We start from the raw sequence: 27,962 nt of genomic DNA, 5'->3' as shown, positions 1-27,962 counted from the left end.
TTCGTCTCGGTGCACCGCCACAGCGGCCTGAGCTTTCGCGCGTGCGAGCCTGGCAAGCTGTTCGAGCAACGCTTTGACACGGGGGACCTCGTACAGCTGCGAGTCGACTACGAGGGACTGGTGTTCACGGCCAAAGTGCAGCAGAGGAAGCTCGAGGCGAGACTTAACGCCAAACTGCTGGACAACGTCTGGCACAATGTCAACCTGTTCTTCAGGCTTGGCAATCTGACGCTCAGCGCCGCTGGCCACTCGCAGGTGAGAGCAGCTGCAGCATCCGACCGTCGCGGTCGGTGCAGCGAGCAAAGCCAAGCCGGAGAGACAGAAAACAATTGACTGGCGAATCCGTTGCAGGTCGTGGCGAACGCAACGCACAACTCGGACATTCTGTCTTTACCGGACAGCATGGCCAACGGCACGTTGGTGGTCGGCGAGGCATTCCGCGGCTGCATACTGCAAGGCCCCGGAATACTCTTCAACGAAAGCTTCAACAGCAACGCTCTGCTCGGCATTTGTCCACTCGACGGCCGAGGATGTAAGCATGACCGACACCATTATCACGATCATCATCATCACGGACGAACTTTTCTGCGCTATCTCATTGTCCTCGCGGTCACTGTCAAATTCGGCTTCGTGCTAATTTTCGAAGCACTTCCCCGAACTTTTACCGCCACGTACCTACCAATCTTCGTTTCCTAGTGATAATTAATACATCCATTTATTCTCTTCGTTCTCTTTATACGTCATCTTGTTCTTTTTCTTTCGCCGTTTCTTCTCCCAGCGAAAATTGAGAGAAACAAGCGCGATCCTTTCTTGGAAACTACCTCTGCCTCTCTCCCTTTCCCTAGCTAGTTTTCATTCTTTCTCTTTCGGGTGCAACGTCGAGAGTCGTTGTTTGCTCTGCGCAAAGGAATGCACGCACTTTGTTTTTTACGCCGCAAGCGTGTATAAGTGCGAAACAGGGTAGTTTTGTTGTTTTTTTTTCCGGCAAACTTGTAGATCTTTTAGTTTTGTTTTTTTTTTTACGGTTGTAGACTCCTTCACCTTCATGTATTGTTTTTATGAGCGTCTGTTTTTTCAACATCACGTGTGTTGTGCTGCACCTATTTTGTTTATTTTGTAAATCACGCCATTACGTAGGCATTCAGATAGATTACTGTACAAAAAAGAATATTGATTATGTAGAAAGATTATATTAGCCAATTTAGATTTTGCTTGCGACAACTCAACACGACCGCTGCAGACTTTCAAAGACTGAAAGCAAAAGAATCCAAGCTTCAAGCTCAGTGACGCGCGAGCAATAGAAAGAAAAAAAAAAAAAAAGAATTGTATATGTACCAGCAAATGTGTGGAAAGTCGGATGTGAATTTGTGTATGCCATATGATCGGGAAAACGAAAACCCAAACTTGAATCCTGCAGGTGGAGCGCAGTCACAGCTGAGCGCAAGCGTCTCGGCAGCATCGGTGGACTGGTGTCAGCATTCGCCTTGTATGATGCATGGCAAGTGCGTCTCGAGAGCCGACCGCTACGAGTGCCACTGCTACGCCCGCTACACCGGCAACAACTGCCAGATCGATCATGGTAGCGCATCCTAATTTTCATAAACAAAACAACGACACGAATATCTTTCTGCCGTCGCTCTGTGTAGTTGTCGATGCTTTTTGTTTGTGTGTTTGTTTGGCAAGCTGTTGGAACAACTCTTTGCTCGTCTTTGGCGAATGGCAAATAAAGGAGTCGTTCTAATAGTACACTTTGCAGGTTGACGGAGTTTCACGGATGGGTCAAGATGTTGCTGTTGTTTCTGGAATAGCGGCGTTTTGTTGTTTCAATGTTGCATGAATGCTTATTGTGATTATTATGTTGTTTATTTTTTTGTATCAATGCGCTTCTTTTTTTTCTCACAGCACGGTACTCTGTTACTTAGGCACCAGTGCGAAAAAAAAGGCCCTGTAGTTTGTACATACCTTCAGCATTCCGTGGATTAACCCTTGCGCGCTCTGTATACGCAATCGAACTAACGTAAAAATGCGAATAATCGCATATATAAACGAAATGGAAGTCGCGCGCGTTCTCTTTCTCTGTTTGCGCGTTCCGCTGGCGGACAAGCGCGCGCACAATCGATACGCACACCTTTTACGGGATATACGGCTTTTGCATCGCAAACGTTGTTAACGCGCGAGTGAGAGCCGAGCACTCGTTAAAACTTGTGCGCTGCACGATCGAGCGATCGATCTTCGACGCGGAGGGAAGAGTTCACTGCTCTCTTGATGCTTTTAAAGTTTCGCGCTTTATTTGGATATCATTGCGTTTTACCTCAGCGAAGGTGGCTTTTTTGTCCGCTGTTGTACATACGTTATTGTTATACATAGAATAAGCGTTTTTTTATTACTTGGTTGACTAGTGTTTTCCGAGTTCTTTTTTTGTTTTGACGAGGATTTTATGAATAACGAACACGTAGAAAAGCAACATGATACTATTCATTTATCTTCCAAATTAATAGAGTTAAAGTCGTCAATGACGTATTTTTATTAATGTTGATGTGGTGTTGGAGTACTGTGAAAGTATAATTACAGAAAATAATTGGAAACAAAGCAGTAATGAGCAGACAAAAATAATCCTATACTTCGATGTAGTTTATTGTGATTAATTTATTTTTTCCGAGTCAAGTCATTGAGGTACAATTTTTATTGCGTTAAAAACACTAAAGAAGAAAAACATGCGACTTTAAATACTCTGTTGATTTGGTGACTCTTCAATCATTCCAATATCATTATTATATAGTTACCTTTTATTCGAGCAATTGTAAAATTTCTTTTTAATTAATCGTGATGCACACTTGATTTCGTACCACGATGCAGAAGAAAACCTTTCGGGAAACAAATTTTCAACGGGTTTCTATCCTGATCAACTCCACTACTAAGACAAGACAAATTTCAAACTCCATTAACACAACGCCAAATAATATAAACAAACTAACTATGTACATATAGCATCGATACTTATACTAAAAGAAAAAGAAAAAGAGATTAAAACCCATGCCGCGATAAATGGCGAAAATTTGACGAAACGTTATAAAATATGTAGGCCCGGTGTGCCAGAACAATCCATGTCGCAACGGCGGTGTCTGCACGGAGGATGCAAACGGCGACTACAGGTGCGACTGTCCACCGGGCTTCGCGGGAAAACGTTGCGAGTCAGCGGCTGGTGCGAGGCTCTGCGACATCAGTAACCCATGTCGTAACGACGCTGTCTGCGTGGAGTTGCCTGATGCCGATTACCGATGCGAGTGTCGGCCCGGCTTCACTGGCAAGAATTGTGAGATCGACATCGACGAGTGCGATTCAAACCCCTGCCGAAACGACGGCAACTGCACCAACCTGGTCAACGGCTACAGGTGTAAATGCGATCGTACCGGGTAAGTTCCTGTCCAGCCGAGGCGGTGCGATCTGCCGAAACGCACGGCTGAGGTTAACGGTGTTTTCGCTCGAGCAGGTACGAGGGTGCTAACTGCGAGATCGACATCGACGAGTGCGAGAACAATCCGTGCTTAAACGACGGCAGCTGCTACAACAACTACGGCTCGTACGTGTGCGTCTGTCCACGCGGCCTAGAGGGACAGAACTGCGAGCTGAACACCAACGAGTGTCTCTCGGCACCTTGTCGCAACGGCGGCCAATGCATCGACGAAGTCGGCACTTACCGCTGCAACTGCAGCTCCGGTTTCGCCGGCGAGCACTGCGAGCTGTCCTCGCGCAGCAACGCGTTGACCTGCGACAGCGTCGCTTGCCCGCCCAACAGCGTGTGCGTGAGAGACGCTGCCCATGGCGCGCAGTGCGTCTGTAAGCCCGGCTACGTGGGCAACCCGCCCGACTGTACGATGAACCATTGCGCCAGTCATCCGTGCGCCAACGGTGGCACCTGTACGAGCGTCAAGGATAAATACGAGTGCACCTGTCCGCCAGAGTGGAAAGGTGAGCTAGCGTATATTCGGGGCGTGTGCAGAGTTTTAGTCGTTCTTTGTGTACAGATACTCTTTTCTATTTTATTTTTTTTTTATGCATACGTCAGGGGCGACGAAGCGTGGGGTTCGACTTTGGAATCTTTTTTTTTTCGTTTTACAGACGTACGAGTTGGTCTCTTTGTAAATTTTTTTTCACAAGAGATTCTCGTTCGTACATAATTCTTGTCGATTTTGAAAATAACTTGAAAAACTTGTACGTCCTGCACGACTGAAAAATAAGACACGATTCTAGCGTTGCTTTGCACGCATTCTGCTCTGTAAATTGTGCATGCGAACTAACGGACAAAGGTCCGACGTGTCAGGCGGCATTGCCGAGCTGGTGCTCGACCTGTCATAATGGTGGTGTATGCGTCGAAACCATACGTGGACCTACCTGTCAATGTTCGAAATTCTGGACGGGACAACACTGCACCGAGCTTATCACTTGTGGTAGTCATCGCCCGTGTAAACGTGCCATCGAATGTCGGGATTACGTAAGTTTTAGTGCGCATCATTCGCGGGTTTTAATTGAATTTCAATAATGTTTCTTTCGATTGCATTTCATCAGTTTCTATCATTACAAATTTTAGAATGCCTTGATTTATTATTTTCTTTTCCATTAGCTTTGCATTTCTCTCGCACTGACAATAGTAATCTAATCTGTTTCTTTCCATCGCTTTCACGCTCGCAACAACTCGACCGATCAGAAAGAGGTAAATTGCAAATCACTTATATTTTTCATATTAAAATGAAACCTAGCCTCATTCGAAACAAAGTAACTTCCGCAAACAAAGAGCGAAAGAAGAGTTCCGCAAGTCTCTCGCCCTCGTTCGCGAATAGACGCGCAAAGCAAGGCAGCGTATATCGTGTACGGAGTATTCTATATGGGAGTCGCGATCGAGCGCGAGTGCTAATAATCCAGCGTAGCGGGCATAAAGCAGAGACAAATGTGTGTCGTTGTGAAATGCAGCCAGTGGGTTACTACTGCGTGTGCGAGCCTGGCTGGACGGGGTCTGAGTGTTCCATTGACATAGACGAGTGTACCAGCGACCCATGCCGTAACTCTGGCATCTGCATCGATCAGCTCAACGACTACTATTGCCAGTGTCTGTCCGGCTTCACTGGTAACTCTCTCCCACACGCATGCTCGCCCTCTATTTCTCTTCTCCCCCCCCCTCTCTCTGTTATTTTTCCTTGCAAGCGAGCAATCGCTTTTTTTTGTTGGTAGGCGCTTCTGACTGCGAAATCAGTCAACGTCTGTGTACGAATCTAATTTTTTTTCGTTTTTGCGTTGCGCCTATCGTTGCTCTTTTTCCTTTGGAGCTAAACAAGCTAGATTAGTCGATAGAACGTATGTATAATTGAAAAGTAAACAGGTACTATATTTAGAAGTAATCGAAGTTCGGTGAAAATCAACGTATCGTTCTTCAACTAAATGTACGTTTGCTCCTTTTTTTTTTGCAGGTAAAAATTGCCAGCAAAGCGTAGACAAGTGTATCAGTCAACCGTGCCAGAACGGTGGTACATGCATAGATCGCGCGAACGGATACACTTGTAACTGCAGCCGCGACTACATGGGCGACAACTGCGAGCACGAGTACGACGCCTGCGCCGTGAATCCCTGCCAAAACAACGGTAGCTGTATGCTCAGCTCGAAGTCACGTCGAGAATTCGTCTGCGAGTGTTTGCCCGGCTTCGAGGGTAAAGTTTGCGACACCAACGTCGACGAGTGCGTGGGCGTTGTTTGTCCCAGCGACAGGGTTTGCGTGGACGTCGTTAATGGCTACGAGTGCAAATGCAGGAACGGATACAAGGAGCCGAACTGCTCCTTGATCGTCGATCCGTGTTTCCAGAAACCGTGCAACAATGGAATTTGCTTGGAGATCGCTGACGACCGTTACAAGTGCGACTGTGGACCTGGCTATACGGGTGAGGATCGCCATTTGAATTTCAGCGTAGGAGGCATTTCCAAATTTTCATTTTGGTTTTTTTCATCGCAGGCGAGCATTGTGAAGACGACGTGAATGAGTGCGCGATGATGGGCAACTCTCTTTGCAACAATGGTATCTGTGTTAATAGCATTGGCAGTTACAATTGTTTCTGCAGACCGGGATTCTCCGGTGATCATTGCGAAATTGATATCAACGAATGCCTCTGCGGACCTTGTCAACATAACGGCACTTGCATCGACAAGATCAACACATTCGAGTGTCAGTGTACGCCCGGTTATACCGGAAAAATTTGTGACTTGGACGTCAATGAATGCGAAAGTGATCCTTGCAAGAACGGAGCTTCTTGTATAGATGAAATTGCAAGGTAGCGACACATCAGTAACAGCGATGAACTGTAATTTTTCGAATTTAGTTCACTTGATAAATCAATCGTTTTCTTACCTTCAGATACACCTGCATGTGCGCACCCGGCTTCGCCGGTATCAATTGCGAAACGAATATCGACGACTGCGAATCTCAACCATGTCAAAACAGTGGCAAATGTATAGACGGAGTGAATTCTTATTCGTGTGACTGCACCAACACCGGTTTCTCAGGCGAATATTGCGAGAACAATATCGACGAGTGTCTGCCGGATCTATGTGTAAACGGCGCCGAGTGCATTGACGAGATCAAAGACTACAAGTGCATGTGCTACGAAGGCTACTCCGGCAAGAATTGCGAGATCGATATTAACGAGTGTGAGAGCTCGCCATGTCAGTTCAATGGCACTTGCCTCGAGAGATCCAACGAGGCACTTTACAAAGATGACGTCACCAACAAACCCGCGATATTCATGCAAGAGTTTAGCTATGCCAATGCCAGCGGGTGAGTACATACTCCACCATAATTTCTTTCTCTCTCTTTTTTTTGTTGCGATAATTTTATAAATAGCTTCATTTGAATTCGAAACGATTGTATTGGCAATGAATGGCGTAGAGAGTGCTGTTACTTTGTTAATTAATTATTCATGATGCTGTATAGAACAAATGAGTGCTTTGTGTGACCTGGCAATAATTATATGGCGACGCGACGATTGCACGTTTATCAACTGAATATGAAATTGAGATTATCTTGAGAAAAGCTTAAAAGAATTTATTTTTCTTTATTTTACGATTCGACAATAAAAAGAATTCAATATTTCGTTTCAGATACGAGTGTATCTGTGTGCCAGGCGTGACAGGCAAGAACTGCGAGACCAATATCAACGAGTGCGAGAGTAATCCTTGCATCGAGGGTGTCTGTATGGATCGCATAGGCGGATATAACTGCGAGTGTGACGAAGGCTTCGAAGGCGAACATTGTCAGATTGACATTGACGAGTGCAAACGTTACAATCCTTGTGAGAACGACGCTATTTGTTACGATCGTCGCGCCGATTACTATTGCCAATGCAAATCTCTGTTCGGTGGTAAAAACTGCTCGGTACCGCTGCTTGGCTGCAATGGCACCACGTGCTTAAATAACGGTACCTGCACGCCTTATCTCATCGACGAAACTCAACACAAGTTTAACTGTACTTGTCCGAATGGTTTCCATGGGGATATTTGCGATAAAGTAAGTCACGCCGAGAGTTTTTAGGTTTTGAGTAAAAAGTATTGGTGTTTTTGGTAATATCTGCAATTAACAATGATGCTTTTCTCGTGAAAAATAAAGTAATTACAGTAGATTGCATGCGTTATCCATGAAATTTAAAAATAAAAATTTTCACGAGAAGTGGCGGATTTTCCAACACCAAATTTAACAATTATTCGCTATAGTAATTTGATCTGAAAACTTTAAATTTTTTTTTAAAGAAAATGCAGTTCAATTGTTATTTTTTGAACAATATTATTCTTACATGCTTATTATATTTAATTGAAAATTGTGCTATAATCAACAAGTTTTCAGACTCATAATTTAGTTAAATTGCATTCCATTTACGCAGTTTCATTTTACACATTTATTGAAGTAATTCATCAATTAACAACCCACAACACTGTCTGTCAAAAGCGTGATAGCACCATTAAACCATTTTAACAAATTTATTTGCATGTTATTTTTCTCACTAATTGTACGTGTTGTTGAAGACTAGAAAACAGGTGGGTAGAATACTAACTCTCGCGTAGTGGCTTGAGCAGTCAGAGCACTAATTAATTACGAAAATAACTCTTAGGTAACCACTATGTCGATCAATCACAAATCGCTCGTCGTCGTAAAATCAAGTCGTACGGAAGGCTACGACATTCAATTCCGTTTCCGCACAACCCTACCCAACCTTCTTCTGGCGATAGGAGAGGGTAGTACGTACTACTTTTTGAGACTGACAGGCGGCAGGCTTAATCTAGACTCGAGCCTCTTGAACAAACTGGATGGAGTATATTTCGGTAGTGGTCTGAACGATTCCAATTGGCAAAAGGTTTTCGTCGCGATGAACACTACGCATCTCGTGTTGTCTGCCAATGAGGAGCAAACAATCTATCCTATCTCGTGGGAAGGATTGAACACGACCGTTCAGTCTTTCACCACTACTTACTTCGGAAGTACCGTGAATTACTTCAAAAAGTTGGGCGATCCACCTTACTTGCTCGGATGCGCCGAAGACGTTATCATCAATGGAGAATGGGTGAGTCTTCTGTACAGATATATTAACTGCACGAAAGTTTATCCATTGCGTTGAGCGTTTACTCGAATACGCGGCTATGTTGTCTAGATCTACCCGGACATAGCTTCGGAAAACGTGACTATCGAGAACGTCGAATCAGGTTGCCCACGTATGGACCAGTGCTTTCCAAACCCTTGCAAGAATAACGGCCACTGTACAGACCGTTGGCGCGAGTTCTCCTGCACGTGCGATCGACCTTATCTCGGCTCCACTTGTCAGTACAACATCACTGCCGCCACATTCGGCTACGAGAACACAAGCAATGGATACGTGACGGTGAAGGTGGCTTCTACGGCGAGGCGCGCTGTACGCACTGTCGTCGACATTTCCATGTTCATTCGCACGCGAGAAGAGCGCGGAGACGTGTTCTATCTGGGTTCGGAGCCTAATGCGCCAGCCGACGGCAAAGACAAGACGTACATCGCAGCGCAATTGGAGCGCGGCGAGCTACTTGTGAGGATTCAGTTCAATGGCACGGAGGCTTACACTGTCAGCGGAGTCAAGTTGAATGACGGCAACAATCACTTGATACAAGTCATCAGGAATGTCACATTGGTGCAGGTCAAGATCAACGGCACCGAGTATTTCCGAAAGACCATTAGCGCGACCGGCCAGTTGAACGTGACGGTTCTTTACTTGGGTGGCTTACCACAGGTCTCGCGCTACATCAGGCAAGCCGGCGACACCAGAATCATGGAAGTGAATCACGATCCTCAAGTCAACTTCAAGGGCATCATTCAGGACGTTCAGGTTTCCAACGGACTCGAGACTATGGTCGTTGAGTTTTACCCCTTGAAAGCCGAAGATATACCCACTCTGGTGCAATTTGGCAATGTGACCTTCGACCCAAAGAAAGTTCTTAAAGGCATTATCTCGGACAACGTATGCGCTTCCAGTCCCTGTCATCACAATGGCACCTGCCACGTCACCTGGAATGACTTTTGGTGCCAGTGTCCACGCGGCTACACGGGTAAAACATGCCAGGAAATGGAATTCTGCCAACTGCAGGACTGTCCAAATGGCTCGAAATGTCAGAATCTCGACGATGGCTACGAGTGCATGGCCAACGCGACGTTCGATGGCGTCAGCACGGCCTTCACTTACAAATATCATCAGTCGGAATTGACGAATCTCACGTACGACGAGTCGACGATAGACAGTATCAAGATCACTTACAGATCGAACACCGGTGGAACCCTGATGCATATCGTTCCGAAATCGGGTAATCGACACTTCACCGTCTCAGTCTTCGAAGACAAAGTGACAGTAACCTGGAAGTTGGATCTTGAGAATAGTGGTATGCTGACATTCGGTAAACCCGAGCCTGACGGAAACTGGACCACGATACTTTTCAAACTGAACAACAATTCAATAGTGTGTGACTATGAAGACAAAAGCGACGACGAGATCAATTCTCAGACGAGTCAAAGCTTTAGCTTTGCTGCGTGGTATGAGTTATTGCTCACCGGTACTGTTACCCTCGGCGGCCTTGGAGCACCTTTGTCAGATCGACACAGCTACATGACTATTGGCACCGAGAGACATATCGAAACGAGAGATGGTGTCGCCGGTAATTCAGTTGAATACGTTGATAGGAAACTTACCACTGCCATGCCTCCTCACAGCATGCTATCCGGTGAGTTGGATCCTAAACCGAAAGATGTCTAAATTATTTTTCAAAGAAATAACCTATGAATCAAATAAAATTCCTTGCAGGGGAAGCATTCAAGGGTTGTTTAGGTGAAGTGCGAATTGGTAGCATGCTCCTTCACTACTTTAGCTACGAGAAAGTTTATCAGAACGCCAATTTTACGCCCTTGGAGTTTATGTCGCTGCAGCAAGATAACTCCTCGAACCATGACAACATTGGCTGTCGATTGTGTTTCGAAAGCCAGTGCAAGAATAACGCTCATTGCTTGGACCAATTTAATAGCTACATATGCAAATGTCCACCCGGTTATGCAGAAGACGATTGCTCGGTCGACATCGATGAGTGCGAGAACAACAAGTGCACGAATAATTCGACCTGCGTCGATGGTGTGGCCAATTACACATGTGCTTGCAAGAAAGAATGGCAAGGATGGCTGTAAGTGTTACTTTTGTATTATTCTAGTTTATAAATTTGGTTCGATGTTAGGAATCGGCAATGAACGCACACTTGTCAAACGGTCTTTCAAGCATAAATCTTACTGAGGCAATGGAACGGCAGCGAAATTATGAGTCAAGCAGATTGTTTGAGAACGGACGCGCCGCGAACTGGCTCGGTCAAAGTAAAATAATCGGCACACTCAAAACCGACGTATACGAGAGCTCGCGCTCGCTGGCGATCAAAACACAGGCACAATCCAGGCCACTTATCTTATCGCGTATCGTTCATTCTCGAGGCTCAATGACGATGTCACTTGTGACATTTCACTCTCTTTAATTGTGCCGCAGGTGCGACGAGGACGTGAACGAGTGCGAGAGTAAGCCTTGTCGACACGACGGAGTCTGCGTGAACCTCGTCGGTTCTTTCGTTTGCCAGTGCTCCGAGCAATATACCGGCGAGTTATGCGAGAGTGTCAGGCTCATCACGTGCGCCGATCAACCTTGCAAGAACGGCTCGACGTGCACCGATGTCGTCAACAGCGAGACAGCCGATAACTTTACGTGCACTTGCATGCCTGGCTTCGAGGGCTCGCACTGCGACAAGCCCTATTGCTTGAACAGAAAGTGCGAGAATAACGGCAATTGCCTTGATCAGCATCAGGTGAGTAGTGTTCGTCACTGTTCGTCGACGAGATAATTTATGCGGGTTACTGTTCGTTTATTCATGTGGGAGAATCAATGCCTGGCGCAAAGCGTTGGTATACGAACTGGTCTACAAATGATTTCAACACGAAAATGATTGCACGCGCGCCGTGCATCGCTTATCTTTGGCGATAGAATTCTTTTAATCTAATGAATATAGATAAGTCCAAGTAAAAATCTCCCAATTGGCTGTTGTTTGACAGATAGTACGTAAACGAACATCTTTTGAAAACCTGGAATTACATAAGCTGTACAAATTGAATAGCAGGGGAACAGGTACTGATCGTTCTTTCTATACTTTTGCAGACGCCACAGTGTTCGTGTCCACTAGGCTTCACGGGTCTCTACTGCGAGACGAACATCGACGATTGCGCACCAGATACCGACGGCAACGTGCCATGCAAGAACGAAGGCAAGTGCCACGACGGCGTGAACAGCTTCACGTGTGATTGCGCGGGTACGGGTTACACCGGTCCAGACTGCTCCTACGACATCGACGAGTGCGAAGACCCGCTGAACGACTGCGGTTTCGGCAAGTGCAAGAATCTACCCGGAAGCTTCCGTTGTGTCTGCGAGCCGGATTATTGTGGGATGAGTTGCTCGGTGGAGAACCCTTGCAAGAACGACTTCTGCCAGAACGGCGGTATCTGCGAATGTGTTGAAGATTCAGGCTACAGATGTCGATGCCCAGACGATTACACCGGTCAAAATTGTACCGAGGTCAGTTTCCCTTTTCAATTTTTCGCTTATAAAACTGTCGTCGATCGTAATGCGTGATATAAGTCAGTCGCCGCGGCGGAAATTCCAAACGACGCGTCATAGCGCGCAACTGAATCATATCTGTGCACGCAGTTTACAATCAGCTAATAAAACGCGCGTAACTTTTATGTCACTCTTGTTGTAGTCGGGCCACTTGCTGGGAAGCCAAGCCCTCGACATTGCCGTGATCGTCGGTCCGATTGTCGGCATTCTACTTCTCATTGCCGCTGGCTCGTTAATCGCCTTTTTCATGATGGCAAGGAAGAAGCGAGCTACACGCGGTACTTACAGCCCATCGGCTCAAGAGTTCAGTAACCCAAGAGTGGAGATGGATAATGTTATGAAACCACCGCCAGAAGAGAGATTGATCTAAAAAAATTTTCGTCCCCCCCCCCCTCTCTCTCTCTCACTCTCTGTCTCTGTTAGTAATTTTCGTGATCTTTTGTATTTAAAAGAAATTTAAATGGACGTTTTTCTTTTTTTTTTCGCCACGATATACGCATTTATCGAATCGAGGAAAAACATCATTTTTATTAGTAGTTTTCGAAAGTTTAATTATATAGGATTACGGTGATCAACTATTCTTGTTAAATATCATTCCATGCATTTTTGACATTCCTGAGAATACGTTCTTACGTATTACCATTTGTACTTAAAGAAGGAAAATTTCTGCGATACATTTATGGAGATAAATTGTAACGTAAGACTGAAGAATTGATCCAAGTGATTACATTCGTTTTGTTAGCATTAGAGAAATTTTTCAGTAAACTTTACATTCCATGTTGCGATTCTTTTAAAAAATAAGCCAGTTTTTGCCTGCCTAAAGAGAATCACTAAGTGTACTTACTTCTGGACAAGTGTCTTTTTATCTAAACTCACCAATCAAATAACCCGTCCATTTAGTGCCTAAAGTATCGTTAATTTTCAAAATGAAATTATACAATAACGAGAATGTGTATTGAAGTGTAATACCATGATGTGTTTCTTGGCAATTATTTTTTCGGCTTCGATGCGAGCATCTCAAACGAATCATTGAAGTCAAAATGTAACTTATTCTGGAAGAAATTGTGCATGCTATTGCATACATTTTTTCTTTATCACGGACGTAATGCACGAGTTAATAAAATGTAACTCGACATAAGAGTTCCGCGTGTTAATTTTGTAAATAGTATAATGTGTAAGTTGTATGTACTTAAGAGAAATATTAACGCTTTTATCTTTAAGATTTTTTATGAAAGTAGATAGTATTTAATTTTAAACACGTTATACGATTTATAATATTGTATGTATTGTATGTGTACCGACACGACCAAAGTATCACATTCGCCCATTGGCGAATAATTCTGTATTTCATAATCCCTACGGTCAGCAAGCTTGCAAAAATCAGCGTAATTGAGATTTTTATCTATTGTAAGATACAATATGTCGATGATAGCGAATTTTAGATGAGTTTTAGACTTTTTATTGAATATATTTTATGCGGTATTTGCATGAGCAATTGAATTGAGTCACTGTCTTAAACGATATGAGCAAGACTGACGTTTCAAGTGTATCACGTGATTTTTTCTCCCGGAAAAAATACAACACCTTTAGTTGTTTTTTGATTAAGATGCATCGATCATTTTTGACATTGTTTAAGAATAAGAAATGCAACTGTACAAGCAATAAAGACAGCTCTGAATCAACAATGATTGTGTTTTAATTGGCTAAAATAATATTTACATATAACACATGCAATTACACATTTCACTGAAATTTGTTTCACTTATCCACATAACATTGACATTATTTATAATATCACTTATTTTCAATGTAAAATTATTTTTTAAATGTAGTAATGTATTTCAATTGAAAATTGACGTTTTAAAATGTGTACTGTACATTATCTCAATTTTGTAAAATCAATTTTGATTTAGCTACACCTTTTTACCATTAATTTTATTCAGTTTATTTCTCGCTACTTTATCGAAAAATAATAATCCTGCTGCTCGTTCAACGCTTTCTGGTGGGACCTGTAAAATACATATAACGATTTTATATACTGGCCTCAATGACTAGCTTTCATTTTTAAATAAGGAAAGAACCTGGAAATTTTTGAGTGGAGTATCATTATTAATTGGTGCATTAGGCATAACAAAAGCTTCCATTTCTAATTTTGAATCTGCAGTCTCTCCTACAACTATTTTATAAAAGTGTGTAGGGACGGCAACATGATTAGCACCAATAACTTCATATCGTACATATTTTTTCCCATCAGTTTCTACCCTATGTAATTAATTAAATATTATTAATTTAAGCAACACCAATAGCTATATAATAAACAATTCATTTAACATACTTTGGTAAATATAGAGGGCCTGTGCAAACATAGACATCCTTATAAATGTTCGTTAATTTTCTGACGTATTTTTCAAGTTTATTCCATGAATCCCTATTGAAACCCAGTCCAACTTGTGGTGCCATATTTGTCAAATAGAATGTTTGTTGCACATGCTTTTGATCTAATCTATGATTACCAGCAGCAGCCAAGTGCCCCCTGTCATAACCACTACGTTTATAGTCACTATTATCTGATCTGAAAAATCAAAAAATAAAAGCTATTAGAAAATGTTGCTTTAGAATGGACAAGCAATTTCATAAACTAAATACCTGAAAAATGGATGTATGCTAGGATCAGGAGTGAACTCACATTTTGATCTGTCTATGTTATCATTGGCTTTCAATCTATCTTTTGAAAGGTGCTCAAATACCCAGTGAGCAACTCTATTTCTTCTGTCGTAAGATAAAACGTAGTCATCATATGACCTCACATGATCCAACCCAGGAAAACCATATTTCATAATCTGCAGTCATAATCATAGCAATATCTTAAACAATATGTATACAACATCAAATCTAAAAGAAAACTAAATATATTTTTAATTACTTTGAGACTTGCTTTCTAAAACTGACATCACATGATATCAGTAAAAAATAACATTTTGCATTAATATTTTGCACTTAAAATATGTTTATTATTCATTTTCGTTTAATTGAAAATATTTAAATGCTGCTCGAATCGACGAATGTAAACTTTAATCGTAATTTTTAAAGCATACACAAAATGTAATAAATAGCCTGAACCCGTCTAGGTTAGAACATTTTCTGCACAAAATTATTACAACAAAGCTCACCTGACTAATACGAGACTCGGAGACTGATAATTTCGAACCCATGTCAGAACCGACAGTATTATTGTCAACCGGGACAATAGGTGAGGCTGCCGAGACAGTGCCGAAGATCGGCAGCCCTGGCATACTCCTGACATTTGTCCCGGGTAGAAGCACCTGTCGCCCGTCATTTACCCAGTTTTGTCGTTCGTAATATTTGCCTGCAAACCAGCCGATCAAACCTGTCGCAGATAATCTTAAAAGACTCTTACACGAGTTCGACATGGTTCTGCACGTGGCGTGCAATGACTTCAAGTGTATCGTCTCAGTAGCAGACGATGTCCGAGTTTTATACGGGAGGGTGGGAGAAAAGGAAGGATTTGAAAAAGAACAAGAAATTGCTAAATGATTATCTTGATGAGAAAAAATCAAATTAGGCCCAATATAAAGTCGGAATTCCTGTATCTTACAATTTATTTACATATAAAAATAAGTTATACAACCTCATCAATTCAATAACGTTATTTAGTTACTTGAAATCTATACATATGAAATAATGCCATTACGTGCAGCTTTACATTTATTCATTTTTGCGAATTTTTTTTATCACAATCGGAACTGATTCAGTCCTCTTCTCCCGAGTCTTCAACTTCGACGTCGTTATTTCCAGAGATCGATTGCGGATCTAACGTTGTCTGGAAGCATCTCTTGAATATTAATTTGGCTTTCTTCGACGCATGGCGTGGTGGGGAATTTTGAATGAGATCATCATTATCGCAATCAACAGGATTCGTCGATTCAGATTTTCTTTTCAATAACGGTGACGATGAAATATGCTCAGTACTACTTACGATTTCTCTATTACTAATAATAGAACGTTCAGAATTTACTTTTGGCGTGCAAGTTCTAGAGGAACTACTAGATTTCCTTCCAGCATTAAAACGTGGCGTATCTGAAACATCACTTATTCTACCTGGTGACTCTGTACTCCCTGCATTTGTTTCAGTAGCATTTTTTCGCGTACCATTGAATGAATTTTTACTGAGAGATTTGACTCCTTTTTTCGCTGGAGCTCGTCTTGTTGTTGCTTTTTTTGGTAATACTGTAGGTCGACTAGAAGCAGTACTCTGTGATACTGAATCTGTTTCTGGATTAAGAGTTGCAAGAACTAAATTTGTTTCTAAAGTATCTGATTTGCAAATAAAAACAACTGGCCTGAAAACATACGATATTTCAGTCAATCAAGAAATAAATTTTACAATAATGAATATAAAATTATCATTTATAGAAAATTACTTTCCAGGACGATCAAAATATATTTCTATTGGATGCTGAAGTGCTTCTGAAAAATGCAATATTGCTCTTAATTCTTTCAGACAAAATGTGATTGTAGTCTCAAATTCAATAGCATAACTGTCAAATTCACCACCTCCAAAAACAAGCTGGGTTCGAGATTCAATTATATCTAAAAAGGATTAATATTAGTAGAAATTGAAGTCCAATGTTTTAAAATTTGATATATTAATAAAACTTTCATCAATAAACATACTTGAATTTTCATCAATATAACTTCTTATGAGAGCTTTATCTTTCTGCACTTCAAATGTGATTTCAATCAAATTTTGTTGAAAATTTTGAACAACGTCGTTCAATACTTTTGGTTGAATACAAACTTGATTAGCAGTACCATCTTTTTTATAATTTGCCTAGGTATTGAAGGAATAAGTATTTTGTAAAATAATAGAAATCATAATGTCAAATAATGAATATGAAAAGAATATTGGACAATTTTTAGATACATATACCTTTATAGTTTCACTGTCAATTATTGTAAGCAAGTGAGTCTTCATAACATTGTTTTTATACTTTAATACAATTTTTAATTTTTCAGCATTTGGCTGTAGTTCTATCTGACAGGATTCAATTTGTTTATCCAGTACACTAGCGATTTTGAATACAGCTAGAGCACTCTATAAAAATAATATTCATTTGGAAAAAAATATAAGAACAAGTAATATATAATCTTAAAAAATGTTATAACTTACTTTAATTGGTATTTTGCATTTGAGAGATTCACTATTTTCTGAGTTTTCATAAGCATAGTAGGAAAAATAATTATCATAAAATGATACATCTGAAAATGCTGAATTCGCTCCATTAACAGAGCGCAAAGATAAACAATCCTCTTGTGGTACAACAAACATTTCCTCTCCAATTTTTGCAAGCATTTGTATAGCTTTTGCAATAACTAAATGACGACAGATAATCGAAATTAAGTAGCTTGATTATAATATTAAATAATTTTTATACAATATAATAGTTTCATTGTATATTTTACATAAATAGTTAAATTTGCAAGTTTGCTGATATAAGTATGACAATAACCTAACCTAAAGAAATTTAAATAACTTACTTTTTATATTTCCACTTGGTATGATACATTTCATGGTTGTTTGATTTTGCCTTTTCGTACGCTATAATTAAAATGTATAAAAACAAATTCGAAGTTCTAATCGTGTAAAGTAATTTTCTCAATCATTTTTAACTTTCGTTGTTTCCCGCCGTGAATGCGAAATCGAAAATTTGGAAAGAAAAAGCACGCATGCGAGTGTGGGATGATATGAGCGGAGATGGCGGTCAGTTAAGATCATGTTTTTGTGTTTCCACTTTTCTACTTTTACCTAGAATAACAAGGTGATTTATTGGTAAGGAGAATGTGACGGTGCCTTGCTAACAATACATTTGTGTCTGAACTCTGAAAATCGCAAACTTAATCTGTTTTAATATACTTTACTAAAAAAACAACCGAACTCCACCTAATCTAAATTACAGTACTAATAACAGTGCGCCCTCTCGGGCTATAGCACGCTCTTTTTTCAAACTATGTACAATCCCCTATCAAATATATCTCTCGATAAAACTCATAACCATAATGACAATTCAATATCAATTACAACTATAATCAAGATATAGAGATGTTAGAGACTTATTTACTAGTTTTAACAAATCCAGATTAAAAAAAGAGACCATAAAATCATACATACTCCATACCAGCAAATATCAGTAGACACAAAGTCCTTCACATTGATATATAGGCCAATCAATAGAGACATTTTTAGAACACAAATTGATGCTGCAAACCAAATAGAAAATCGTTTTCACCGGTATAAATGTGTACAAATGTACATGTTTTCCACTTATGATTTTTATTACCTAATTTTTAAACAACGATTAAAATGTGCAAAAACGTGTATTTCGCGTATAAAACCTACATTTTTCGAGTAAAGTATATACTGCAGCGTAGAAAGTTATAGATAATTAAATTATGTTGAAAGCAAGCCATCGTTCGTGTTAATCAGACTATATAGAGCCAAAAAAAAAATTAAAAAACTGAAAAAGAGGCGAAGAAAAGGGTAGTTTTTAAAAAATCGTTATGCAGTAGGTTTTGAAGATTAAGATCTCGTATTCAGGCATTCATAATTTTGTATTGTATATTTGATTATTGCGCATACGAGTCCTATCGGATTTATAGAGCTTCTGATTTGTAGAGTTGTTAACATAGCCCCTTTTTTTCAAACCAAATTACAAAATTCACTCTTGCTTAGCCGATTTCGTTATTTGAAATTTGAAAAAACTATTCGAAAGTTCAATTCTTCTTCTGCAAATCTCGTATTGATATCTATGGTCTATTTTGAGTTGAAATAGGTGAAAAATTGAGACAAAAATTGAGTCAAAGTAAGCGAGTGCTGGGGATACTCGACAAGCTGAGAGGAGGAATAATGTAAAAAAGTAGCGCGCTCCAATTTATATTTTAGATAGATTGTTTTTGCAACTATTAAAGCAATTTTAATAATTCTTTATTGTTTTCGGAGTATTATGACATTGACTACTCGAATATGCTGGTACTTTTATGATAAATAACGTACTTTAATTGATATGACAACTTTTTTGCGCATTATTGGTATTTAATGTGCATATTATCGACTAAATATTTTTTTGAATACTTTTATATAAGTTAAATAATCCTTTGACCAACTGTCCACATGCTATCCCGTACCCTTACTCCGTACCCCGAGGTCTACCCCTTCCAAATTTTCTATGCGGACACTATGTTTGCAATTTATTTGACTCCATTAACAACGATTACTATCCCATTAAAACGCTCATTAACTTACAAATAAAAACGATTTCCTATACATTTACCCACAAATTAAATAACAAAAGCATTAATTGGCTACACTACAACGCCAAAATAAACGCTTTTATAAGTAATAACGAAGACAATATTAAAAACCTTAACTATACTGAGAAATATAATTTATTTACTAATTTCTGCCAACTTATAGTAAAATATCTAACAGATAAAAAAAAGGAAATCCACAACAAATTTCACTCATTTACCATTTCTTTACCAATCTCTAGACATTTCTCCTCTCTAAAAAAATTATGAATTCGACATAATTTGTTGTCCGTTGTTTTTTTAATTTTTTTCTTTTTCAGATGTTGAATGCTCTTTTGGCATTTTTAATAGGTATCTCACAACCTTGATTCCATCATGGGGTATTATGTTTTGTAGTGTTTTGGTTGCTGATTGGGATACTTTCATTAGCTGCATATTTAATTATCTCTTTTAATTTACTGTTTCTTTGTATTTTTCCCAGTCAGCTTTGTAGAATTTTCATATTTTCATATTAATAGGAGGGGGTGGGGGGTAGTAGAGTCTAGATTAAAAAAATTAGTTATAAAGGGAAAGTGATCACAAGGATAATGAACTACAACTTTGCTACAACTTTGCTATATATCTCTGAATGTATCTTGCATGAAAAACATGCCCATGATATTGCTATAGCGAATACCGCAGCCTCTAGTTACTTCTTTCAGGTATTGCAGTGATTCTAAGTTGGGCATGTACTGTCTGAATAAAGTAAAAATCTGTAAAAGATAAAATATATGTAATACTAGAAATTAGCGCAATCGAAGCTTAAAATTGCTAATATCACTCTACGTACATTGCTGGTTTTCTGATACTAATCGTAATAGCAATATTTGATAAGGATTCAAATTTAGAATGTTTCTGCACGCTCGCATTTGTCTAAAATGACCATTTCCTCTTGAAACTGTCGTTCATGAGTTATTCTTCCAAGTAATAAGTTTGTCATTAATTTGCCATGACCATGAACATCATGAACTTCTGAATTAACACATACAAAAAATGCCACGGCCTATCTTCTGGATTTTAAGAGTTCAAAAAACCTTTTTCTAATAATTGATGATATTTTTGTTGTTCTGCATACCACTGACAGTCTATTATTCTTCATGAGACCGTCTTTAACAATTACTCCCAATTCTTTCAAACGAAACCTACTTGACTTATTTAATAAACATTTCCTTAACGGCATAAAAAAATTAAACTGAAAAAATTAAACTTTCTCATCCAATTTAGAAACTTTATTTGTAACCTAATTACAAATAGAAATGGTTCATACAATAAAAATATTGGCGTTCCTCAATGATGTGTTCTAACAAGGTAGGTAACCCAAGTGTGCGTCGCCGATTTGGATGATATTGCAATATGTTAGATTACATTGAGAAATAAAACACATTATTTTTTCATATATTTCATATATTTTTCATACGGGCTAATACGCAATCTTAGGAAAGTGAAATCCACTCCGCAATTTCACCCCTAGAAACAGTTTTTTTCCAAATATTTCAGAAAAAAATAAAGATAGCTCGATGGAACCAACACTAAAAATTGTAGAATAAAAAAGGCTACAAAACAGCATTAATTTTAATTGTAAGGGTAGCATCCTTAAGTTTTTAAAAAGAATATTAAGTTGTTTCAATCAATTATTGGCTATAAAAATTACAATAAATTAAAATTAAGTCTACGTCAAAGAAAATAAGAAAATAAAGTTAATCTTATCTCGTGGTTTGAGCTTAAAAAATTATTTGTGATGAACTTTCGAAAGTGTCTTAAGATGTTTTATCAGCAGATAAAAGTATAAATTTTTCTACTTTTTGGTCCAGACAACATATCAAAATTAAACATTTCATATTTCTTGTTGAATTCGACTCGAAAAATATTGTTTCGAAAAAAAATACAATAATTTTGTTTAAACAATTTGTTTAAACATACGAATTTTGCAAAATTAATGATAAATTTGTATTCGACATTGCCCACAATTGCTAAAGTGATATATCATTTGTCCGTGTCACTAATCAAAACTTTACTGTAATTAGGGGTAACTACCCTCACTAAAAATAATTTAGACTAAAACCACGAAATTGATCAACTTTATTTTCTTATTTTCTTTTACGTAGACTCAGTTTTAAGGCGATATACAATTTATTTTAATTTTAATAGCCAATAATTGATGAAAAAAACTGAATTTTTTTTTTTAATTTGACGTTGCTACCCTTACAATTAAAATCGTACCTTTTTTATTCTACCATTTTTGGCATTAGTTTCATCGAGCTATCTTTATTTTTTTCTGAAATATTTGAAAAAACTGTTTCTGGGGGTGAAATTTCGGAGTGGATTTCACCCTCCTAAGATTGCGCATTAGCCCGTATGAAAAATATGTGTCTTCTTTCTCAATATACTATACATATTGTAATATCATCCAAATCGACAATACACTTGTACTTGGAGTAACCTTCTTCGTAAGTCCAACCGCCTATAATAAATACGTACCAGATCTATCGTCAATAAATCACGCATGCGTTTTGACATCTCTTTCCGAGGCCCACCGCCATCTATAGTAAAGTAAAGTAAAGTAAAGATAAAGTGAGCTCAAGTTTGGTTAGTTCTTGTTTCTTGCGAAGTATAGTGTCACTCCCACCATATACACTCCCACCAGCAACAAATCTTTGACACCTTAACAATATACCCATGGATTAAGATAAAATTTAGCATTTATCTGGTTTTTTATTGGTAAAAAACCAACATATTTTCTACACAACCTAACGCATTAAATAATTTTAATCATGGTGAGTATAGCAAGAGTGAAAATAATACAAAAACAGTTCCAGAGTCAAAGTCATAACCTTATATTTTTATTTATGTATTTTTTCATTTATTCAGTATAAATATTGGTTTTCTTTCTTGGTGATATTCTATCATTTGTTTAATCTCAGCAAATTTAATATATTATTTCCTCCAGAATCCTTAGTTCAATATACAGCAATTTTTCTAACCATACTATGGTAGATTATGAATAATTGTTGTTGAATTATTTCTCAAGTAAACATATAAGTTATTAAAGTAAATATAAGCTATTCATGTGTTGGTTTTAAGCTGGTGCTGGTTCTCGGAGATTTACACATTCCACATCGATGCAGTAGTTTGCCAAGCAAGTTTAAAAAATTACTTGTTCCTGGAAGGATACAGCATATTCTGTGTACTGGAAACCTTTGCACTAAAGAGTCTTATGATTATTTAAAAACTTTAGCTAATGATGTACATATTGTAAGAGGAGACTTTGATGAGGTATATCTCATTTGTTCATATAAATTTGTTATTTATTCATATAATTCAAATAAGTTATTGCTTTTAGAATCTCAATTATCCAGAACAGAAAGTGGTTACAGTTGGCCAATTTCGAATAGGTTTATCTCATGGTCATCAAGTTGTTCCATGGGGGGATCCAGAAGCATTAGCTTTAATTCAACGTCAATTAGATGTTGATATACTCATAACTGGCCATACTCATAAGTTTGAAGCTTATGAACATGAAAATAAATTTTATATTAACCCTGGTTCTGCTACAGGAGCTTACAATCCTCTTGACACGTAGGTGTATTAAAATTTAAAGCATTGTATATTTTTTTTATTTAGCTTACAATAATACTTTATTTTCAGGTCTGTGATTCCATCATTTGTATTAATGGACATTCAAAGTTTCATTGTTGTTACATATGTCTACCAATTAGTTGGTGATGAAGTTAAAGTTGAAAGGATTGAGTATAAAAAGAGTTAACAATTAAAATAATTTGTGAAATCTTAAATATTTACTTTCATATTATATCATGTACTCAATCAATTATGAAAAGTTTATTTGGATGAATTTTTTATAACAATAAGCAATTTAAATATTTTATTAGACACAAAAATTTATTAAAACTTGATTTATATTTACTTAAACTTGATATTTAGTGTTTAGTGCATAAATTGTAAATAAAAATATGATTGTATACAGTACTTTACAAACTTAAGAAAGTGATTAAATTTTTTAATTAGAAAATATTGTGTGTGCATTTAAAAATTGAGAAAACTTGAATAATATAATTAACCCATGAAAAATAATTTTGATAAAACCTTATATTATTAGATTATATAAGAACTTAAATTTATATTTTGTTGCTACATATGTTTGTATTAGTATTATTCGCTGTGGGTTTTCTTTAATAGTTTACTTAAATTATAAATAGTGAGTGCTGGAACTGAAAAATTGTATGAGGTGGAAAACAACGATAAATTTTTTTACCTGTGTACAATTAATCATTTTAGGAATAATCTGTATGTAACCATTTTTTAACAAAAAAATCTAACGATATTTTTCGAATGTTAATTTGATTATGCTACGTGGTAATATTTTGTTTCGTTGTAAAAATAAAAATTAATGTCGTAGAAATCATTGTCGAGTTGTTAAAATTAATAATTCGAAAACTAATTTTATTAACTAATGAATTCAAAAAATTTAAAAACTAATTTTCCGTACTCCACGTGGAATTCTTGATGTCGGTAAGTTTTTCAAGCTACCACTATTTATAATTCGACTAAGTTATTAGAGTGAATAAACAACACATTAATACGTGAGGATTGTAATAATTTAATTCTTTTAATCATTTGGAAATAAACAAGAACTTGCGATATCTTGTGATGTATGTAAGTTAAAAAATAGATAAAACAACTTGTCAGTGAACATTTAACAACGCTGAAAAAATTGCAAGAATTTTGTAAGTTACGTCTTTTTACAATCGCAATTTGCATCGAGAATAGCGTACGAATGAAAATTAATTAATAGTAATTGATGTTAATTGAAAGGGAAAATATACGATCTCGTCAATTCGCGAGCTTGAAGCCATACATCATTCTGTTATAATAAAATTCTGTGTTTATGTACTATATATACTTTTTCCTATCAAGATAAATTAAAATGTTTAAATAATTAATTATCGTGATTTGAAATAATGTCCACTTGAATGATTTAAAGTATTGTTTTCTTTAATGTTATTTAATCGATCCAAAAATATTGATTTTGTTTCGTTGACTTCACCTGAATTCATATCGCTTTATAGTCTAGAAGCCGAGAGAGATTCCGAGGCCGATGGGGGTAACTGTCTCTACCTAAGTGTATTTTATGTATTTTCAACTGACACGAGAACACGAACTTCGAGAGTGGCGCGCTAAAATATCAACAGACAACTAGTTATAAATAACTTAATTGCTTAAAAGATCGGAAAAAATATATCAATTATCTCAACGAAATTTGGAAATATGCTATGCTCTCGCTATCTGTAATAACGAATGCACTGATTACTTTAAAATTGAAAAATGTCGGATAGAACTCGAGATATTGCAATTTCAGCTCGACGGGTCTGTCTGGATCGCTTATTCATTCGCGTTCGCGCTGCCGTGTTATTGTTTAAATCGCGATATCTCAAGTTCTATTCAACATTTTTCAATTTTAAAGTAATCAGTGCATTCGTTATTATAGATAACGAGAGTATGGTATATTTTCAAATTTCGCTGAGACAATAAATTTTTTGCGACTCGTATGTCCAATTAAAATATTAATAGCTAATTGTCCGTTGATCGTTGAGCAAATTTGTTTAGTAATACATATTAATTACATAATAATACTAGATATACCTATACATTACATGCGCATGTAATCGAGCAGATAAAATAGTTTGCTGTTCGCTGATCTGGCATTTAATTTAATAAAAAGCTATAACGAAAATAAGATTTTACGTAAAACAAAATTAAGTTCTGTCCGTCCTGTGTTCTAGCAGCATGTCGCTACTTGATCGAGATCGACGTTCTAATTGCACTTTTGCCGGCCCATCTTTTTTCGTCAGTATCTCACGAGCGCATCGATCTTGCAGTTGCACACCGTTCTACATGTGCTTTTTTAACTTATTCTGGCTTATCGCGCTTGGTCTGGCCGAACGCGTGAGTCCAATCGCACGCGTAACTCTATGGCGAGGAAACGTTGTTTGACGTTGTGACGCTGAGTCGCTCTTATGCTGTGTACCATCCTCGAAATTCACGTATTCGTCAGTTCGAAATATAAAGTCGACTTGGGTGGAGCCCGTCACCCCCATCGACCACAGCGTTACCCTTGGCTCCTAGACTACTGCTCATTGTAATACAATCGTTTCTTATAGGCATCGGTTGACTTCTGCAAACGCACGAATAATTTGGGGCTCCGAGCTATTGGTCAAGCGTCTGATGCGAAAAGTTCGAGCACGAAATGTCGATGCGAGTCTTTACGGGGAAGCCTATCAACCGTATCCTGTTTCTTTAATATCACTAGACTTGACAACGATCGCGTTCGGGGCAAAGTCAATATGAAATACGAATTTGATATTTTACCGTCCGAGACGATTTTATTTGCGGCCTAAAAGTCCAATCAATTTTGCGCTAAACCTCTATATGTATCTTTGAATAATTTGCAAAGCAACGGTGACGGTTCTCTAAAGCCACAATTATTGGATTGAATATTTAGGCTCTGTCCGTCGACGTTCATTTCGGTGATTCGAAGAAAAAAAGCTTTGCCGCCGTAAGCGTCGGAGATTGCGTCGAGAGCACCGACGAGTGCCCGCCAGCGGCGAAGCCTCTGTGCAAATTGTCACAACTCGCGGCGTTGAGAGTAGTTTTGCCGCTGCCAGGCCAGCGAGTCAAGCGAGAAAGAAATCTTGGTCGATCCTTACGCGTCTACGCTTCCACGGGGAAACGACGAAGATTTAATCCGTCGCGGCGGGCAACAAGTGTTCGCGCTATCGGGCGATCGATAGCGCGCGCCGCGCAGGCGCTCGCCGAGCGTCGGGTACGGCGACGGGCGTGAACGCACCGCGGGCAATCGTCTCGTTCTTAGTTGGCCGGCCGATCGGCGCCACGCCGCGCGACTCGACCCTACGTCGCGCCCTCTTCCAGCTTTCGCCGCCGCTTGTACCTGTTGCCAGCCGCGAGTTCTGGTCGAGGGGGCGCGGAGACTTACCTCCGCCACCGAATGGATCGCTCGAGCGTTTATCAGCGGACCGAACGCGTGACCTACCTCTTTGCCGTAGCCGTGCTCGCGCGATTCGTCACTGCAAAAGGAGATCAGCGTCGGGGACTCGGGTCGTTTGGGCCTGAGACAAACCAGAGCCGTTGCAATCGACAGTGGCGACCGGTCGAAGCAACGCTGACCACCCGAAAGCTTCGATTTTGCTCGTGCGTGTTCCAATAGAACGATGGACGACGCGAAGACGCGCAGCCGCGATCAAGTAGGCACGGGTACGCGTCCGCGAGTCGCTTGTCGAGGCGTCTCTCCGTTTGCTGGCGACCGCGCTTCCGCACGCGAGCTTGCGCTGATATTCAGTTTCACGCTGACGCAGCTCATCTCGGCCTCGGCGAAAGCTGTAACTCTGTGTTACGCCGTGCGTTTCCCTTCGTGGAATTGTCGGAGATCTACGCGGTTTTCTGGGCAGAAGGGCGACAAGCGCGCTTGACAAGCATGGAAGTCGTCGAGTAATTTCGCTCGCAAATGAATATCGATTGCCGCATTGTCATTTTGCGGGACGTCGCGAAGATTTGTTGATCGACGTTACGGGAAAACTGTCGGTAGCTGTGAATCCATGTAAAATTAGTCTTCTTTTTACGGTCTGATACAACATAAAATTTATTTTACGTTGACGTTTTATCCCAAGCGGCTCGTTGTATAGTTTAAGATAGAAGGTTGTCGGGCAAGCGAAATAATCTTTCCCCGTTGGATCCTTTTGAGCCAGTATTTATAGTGCAAGTCTTGCCATCATTCCGATGACGTGGTTTATCACCACTTTCAAGACTACCGTTGAAACAAACACGTATATTAAATGACAATTTTACAAATTTCAATTAGACTTACCAGCAAAGTTGATCGAATATTACATTCTCGTCAACAATTTGATAGATACCTGGCACACTGTTGAGTTGTTGGGGTTGCGTCCTATTTCAAAAAATTTTGCGTTATTATGTACCCTCTAGCACACCGAAATTTCCGCTTTCTTTTCATTTTTTCGAAATATGTTGCGACTTAACTACCTGCATAAATTCGGATCGCATCTCATCGTCTTTGCTAGACGTGTGCAGCTTTAATCTGGTAGTTTACGTTTTCACGCTGCAATATAACTGATAAAGTACATAAAGTGCTCCAATATGCGTTTTGCCTCCCTATAACAACTTTTTAACGAGAATGTAATATTCGATTCACTTTGTTGTTGATAAGTCCACTTAAACTTTGGAAAATTGTCATTTAATATACGTGTTTGCTTGAACGGTAGCCTTGAAAAGAGTGATAAACAATGACACCGAAAGGTCGACAAGACTTGCGAAATAAATATACTCTTTTGAGGGCATCCAAAGAATAAAAATTATACCCAA

The 27,962-nt window shown here is 39.0% G+C and overlaps 4 protein-coding genes across 8 annotated transcripts; 2 read left to right on the top strand and 2 right to left on the bottom strand.

Annotated features, from left to right (window-relative positions):
• Positions 1-122: 122 nt before the first annotated feature.
• LOC131672744 (protein crumbs) lies at positions 123-13,864 on the top strand. 2 transcript variants are annotated; one of them, XM_058950169.1, is made up of 16 exons: positions 123-255; positions 352-532; positions 1,418-1,579; positions 3,083-3,413; positions 3,491-3,969; positions 5,463-5,927; positions 5,999-6,314; positions 6,398-6,817; positions 7,141-7,546; positions 8,059-8,070; positions 8,145-8,594; positions 8,682-10,269; positions 10,350-10,719; positions 11,070-11,382; positions 11,730-12,143; positions 12,328-13,864. In XM_058950169.1, the coding sequence occupies exons 2-16, from the start codon at positions 403-405 to the stop codon at positions 12,553-12,555; spliced, it is 6,084 nt and encodes a 2,027-aa protein (XP_058806152.1). In that variant the 5' UTR covers positions 123-255; positions 352-402; the 3' UTR covers positions 12,556-13,864. The 2 variants fall into 2 exon arrangements, with proteins under 2 accessions (XP_058806152.1, XP_058806153.1); XM_058950170.1 differs by lacking the exon at positions 1,418-1,579.
• A 5-nt stretch (positions 13,865-13,869) lies between these two features.
• On the bottom strand, positions 13,870-15,641 carry LOC131672746 (endonuclease G, mitochondrial). Its single transcript, XM_058950171.1, has 5 exons — positions 15,356-15,641; positions 14,832-15,025; positions 14,521-14,757; positions 14,267-14,447; positions 13,870-14,194 (listed from the first exon to the last, which is right to left on the bottom strand). Exons 1-5 carry the CDS (start codon positions 15,614-15,616, stop codon positions 14,099-14,101), a joined length of 969 nt encoding a protein of 322 aa, XP_058806154.1. The 5' UTR covers positions 15,617-15,641; the 3' UTR covers positions 13,870-14,098.
• Positions 15,642-15,788: 147 nt separating this feature from the next.
• LOC131672767 (cell cycle checkpoint control protein RAD9B) lies at positions 15,789-18,142 on the bottom strand. Of its 4 annotated transcripts, none has more exons than XM_058950214.1 (7): positions 18,013-18,142; positions 17,745-17,805; positions 17,377-17,579; positions 17,137-17,301; positions 16,881-17,037; positions 16,628-16,796; positions 15,789-16,546 (listed from the first exon to the last, which is right to left on the bottom strand). In XM_058950214.1, exons 2-7 carry the CDS (start codon positions 17,776-17,778, stop codon positions 15,955-15,957), a joined length of 1,320 nt encoding a protein of 439 aa, XP_058806197.1. In that variant the 5' UTR covers positions 17,779-17,805; positions 18,013-18,142; the 3' UTR covers positions 15,789-15,954. The 4 variants fall into 4 exon arrangements, with proteins under 4 accessions (XP_058806197.1, XP_058806196.1, XP_058806198.1 ...); XM_058950213.1 differs by having other exon boundaries at positions 17,745-18,012; positions 18,072-18,134; XM_058950215.1 differs by having other exon boundaries at positions 15,789-16,283; positions 16,356-16,546; positions 17,745-18,114.
• A 4,004-nt stretch (positions 18,143-22,146) lies between these two features.
• LOC131672761 (vacuolar protein sorting-associated protein 29) lies at positions 22,147-24,818 on the top strand. Its single transcript, XM_058950201.1, has 4 exons — positions 22,147-22,324; positions 22,632-22,823; positions 22,891-23,126; positions 23,196-24,818. Exons 1-4 carry the CDS (start codon positions 22,322-22,324, stop codon positions 23,311-23,313), a joined length of 549 nt encoding a protein of 182 aa, XP_058806184.1. The 5' UTR covers positions 22,147-22,321; the 3' UTR covers positions 23,314-24,818.
• The last annotated feature ends 3,144 nt before the right edge of the window (positions 24,819-27,962 follow it).

This window comes from Phymastichus coffea, unplaced genomic scaffold, assembly GCF_024137745.1.
Source record: "Phymastichus coffea isolate CEN01 unplaced genomic scaffold, Cenicafe_Pcof_1.1 PCOF00158, whole genome shotgun sequence".
NCBI classification, from domain to species: Eukaryota; Metazoa; Arthropoda; class Insecta; order Hymenoptera; family Eulophidae; genus Phymastichus; species Phymastichus coffea.
The sequence above is the reverse complement of the archived record's forward strand: the minus strand, read 5'-3'. Positions and strand labels throughout refer to the sequence as shown.

Coding starts and splice junctions, on each gene's coding strand:
- LOC131672744 (XM_058950169.1), top strand. CDS start 403: ATGGCCAACGGCACGTTGGTGGTCGGCGAGGCATTCCGCGGCTGCATA. Junction 10,270..10,349: donor TCCTCACAGCATGCTATCCG/GTGAGTTGGATC, acceptor AATTCCTTGCAG/GGGAAGCATTCAAGGGTTGT. Junction 12,144..12,327: donor CCGGTCAAAATTGTACCGAG/GTCAGTTTCCCT, acceptor CTCTTGTTGTAG/TCGGGCCACTTGCTGGGAAG.
- LOC131672746 (XM_058950171.1), bottom strand. CDS start 15,616: ATGTCGAACTCGTGTAAGAGTCTTTTAAGATTATCTGCGACAGGTTTG. Junction 14,758..14,831: donor AGCATACATCCATTTTTCAG/GTATTTAGTTTA, acceptor TTGATTTTTCAG/ATCAGATAATAGTGACTATA. Junction 14,195..14,266: donor CTCCACTCAAAAATTTCCAG/GTTCTTTCCTTA, acceptor TGTATTTTACAG/GTCCCACCAGAAAGCGTTGA.
- LOC131672767 (XM_058950214.1), bottom strand. CDS start 17,778: ATGAAATGTATCATACCAAGTGGAAATATAAAAA. Junction 17,302..17,376: donor AATGCAAAATACCAATTAAA/GTAAGTTATAAC, acceptor TTATTTTTATAG/AGTGCTCTAGCTGTATTCAA. Junction 16,797..16,880: donor TTATATTGATGAAAATTCAA/GTATGTTTATTG, acceptor AATCCTTTTTAG/ATATAATTGAATCTCGAACC.
- LOC131672761 (XM_058950201.1), top strand. Junction 22,824..22,890: donor TAAGAGGAGACTTTGATGAG/GTATATCTCATT, acceptor TATTGCTTTTAG/AATCTCAATTATCCAGAACA. Junction 23,127..23,195: donor GCTTACAATCCTCTTGACAC/GTAGGTGTATTA, acceptor CTTTATTTTCAG/GTCTGTGATTCCATCATTTG.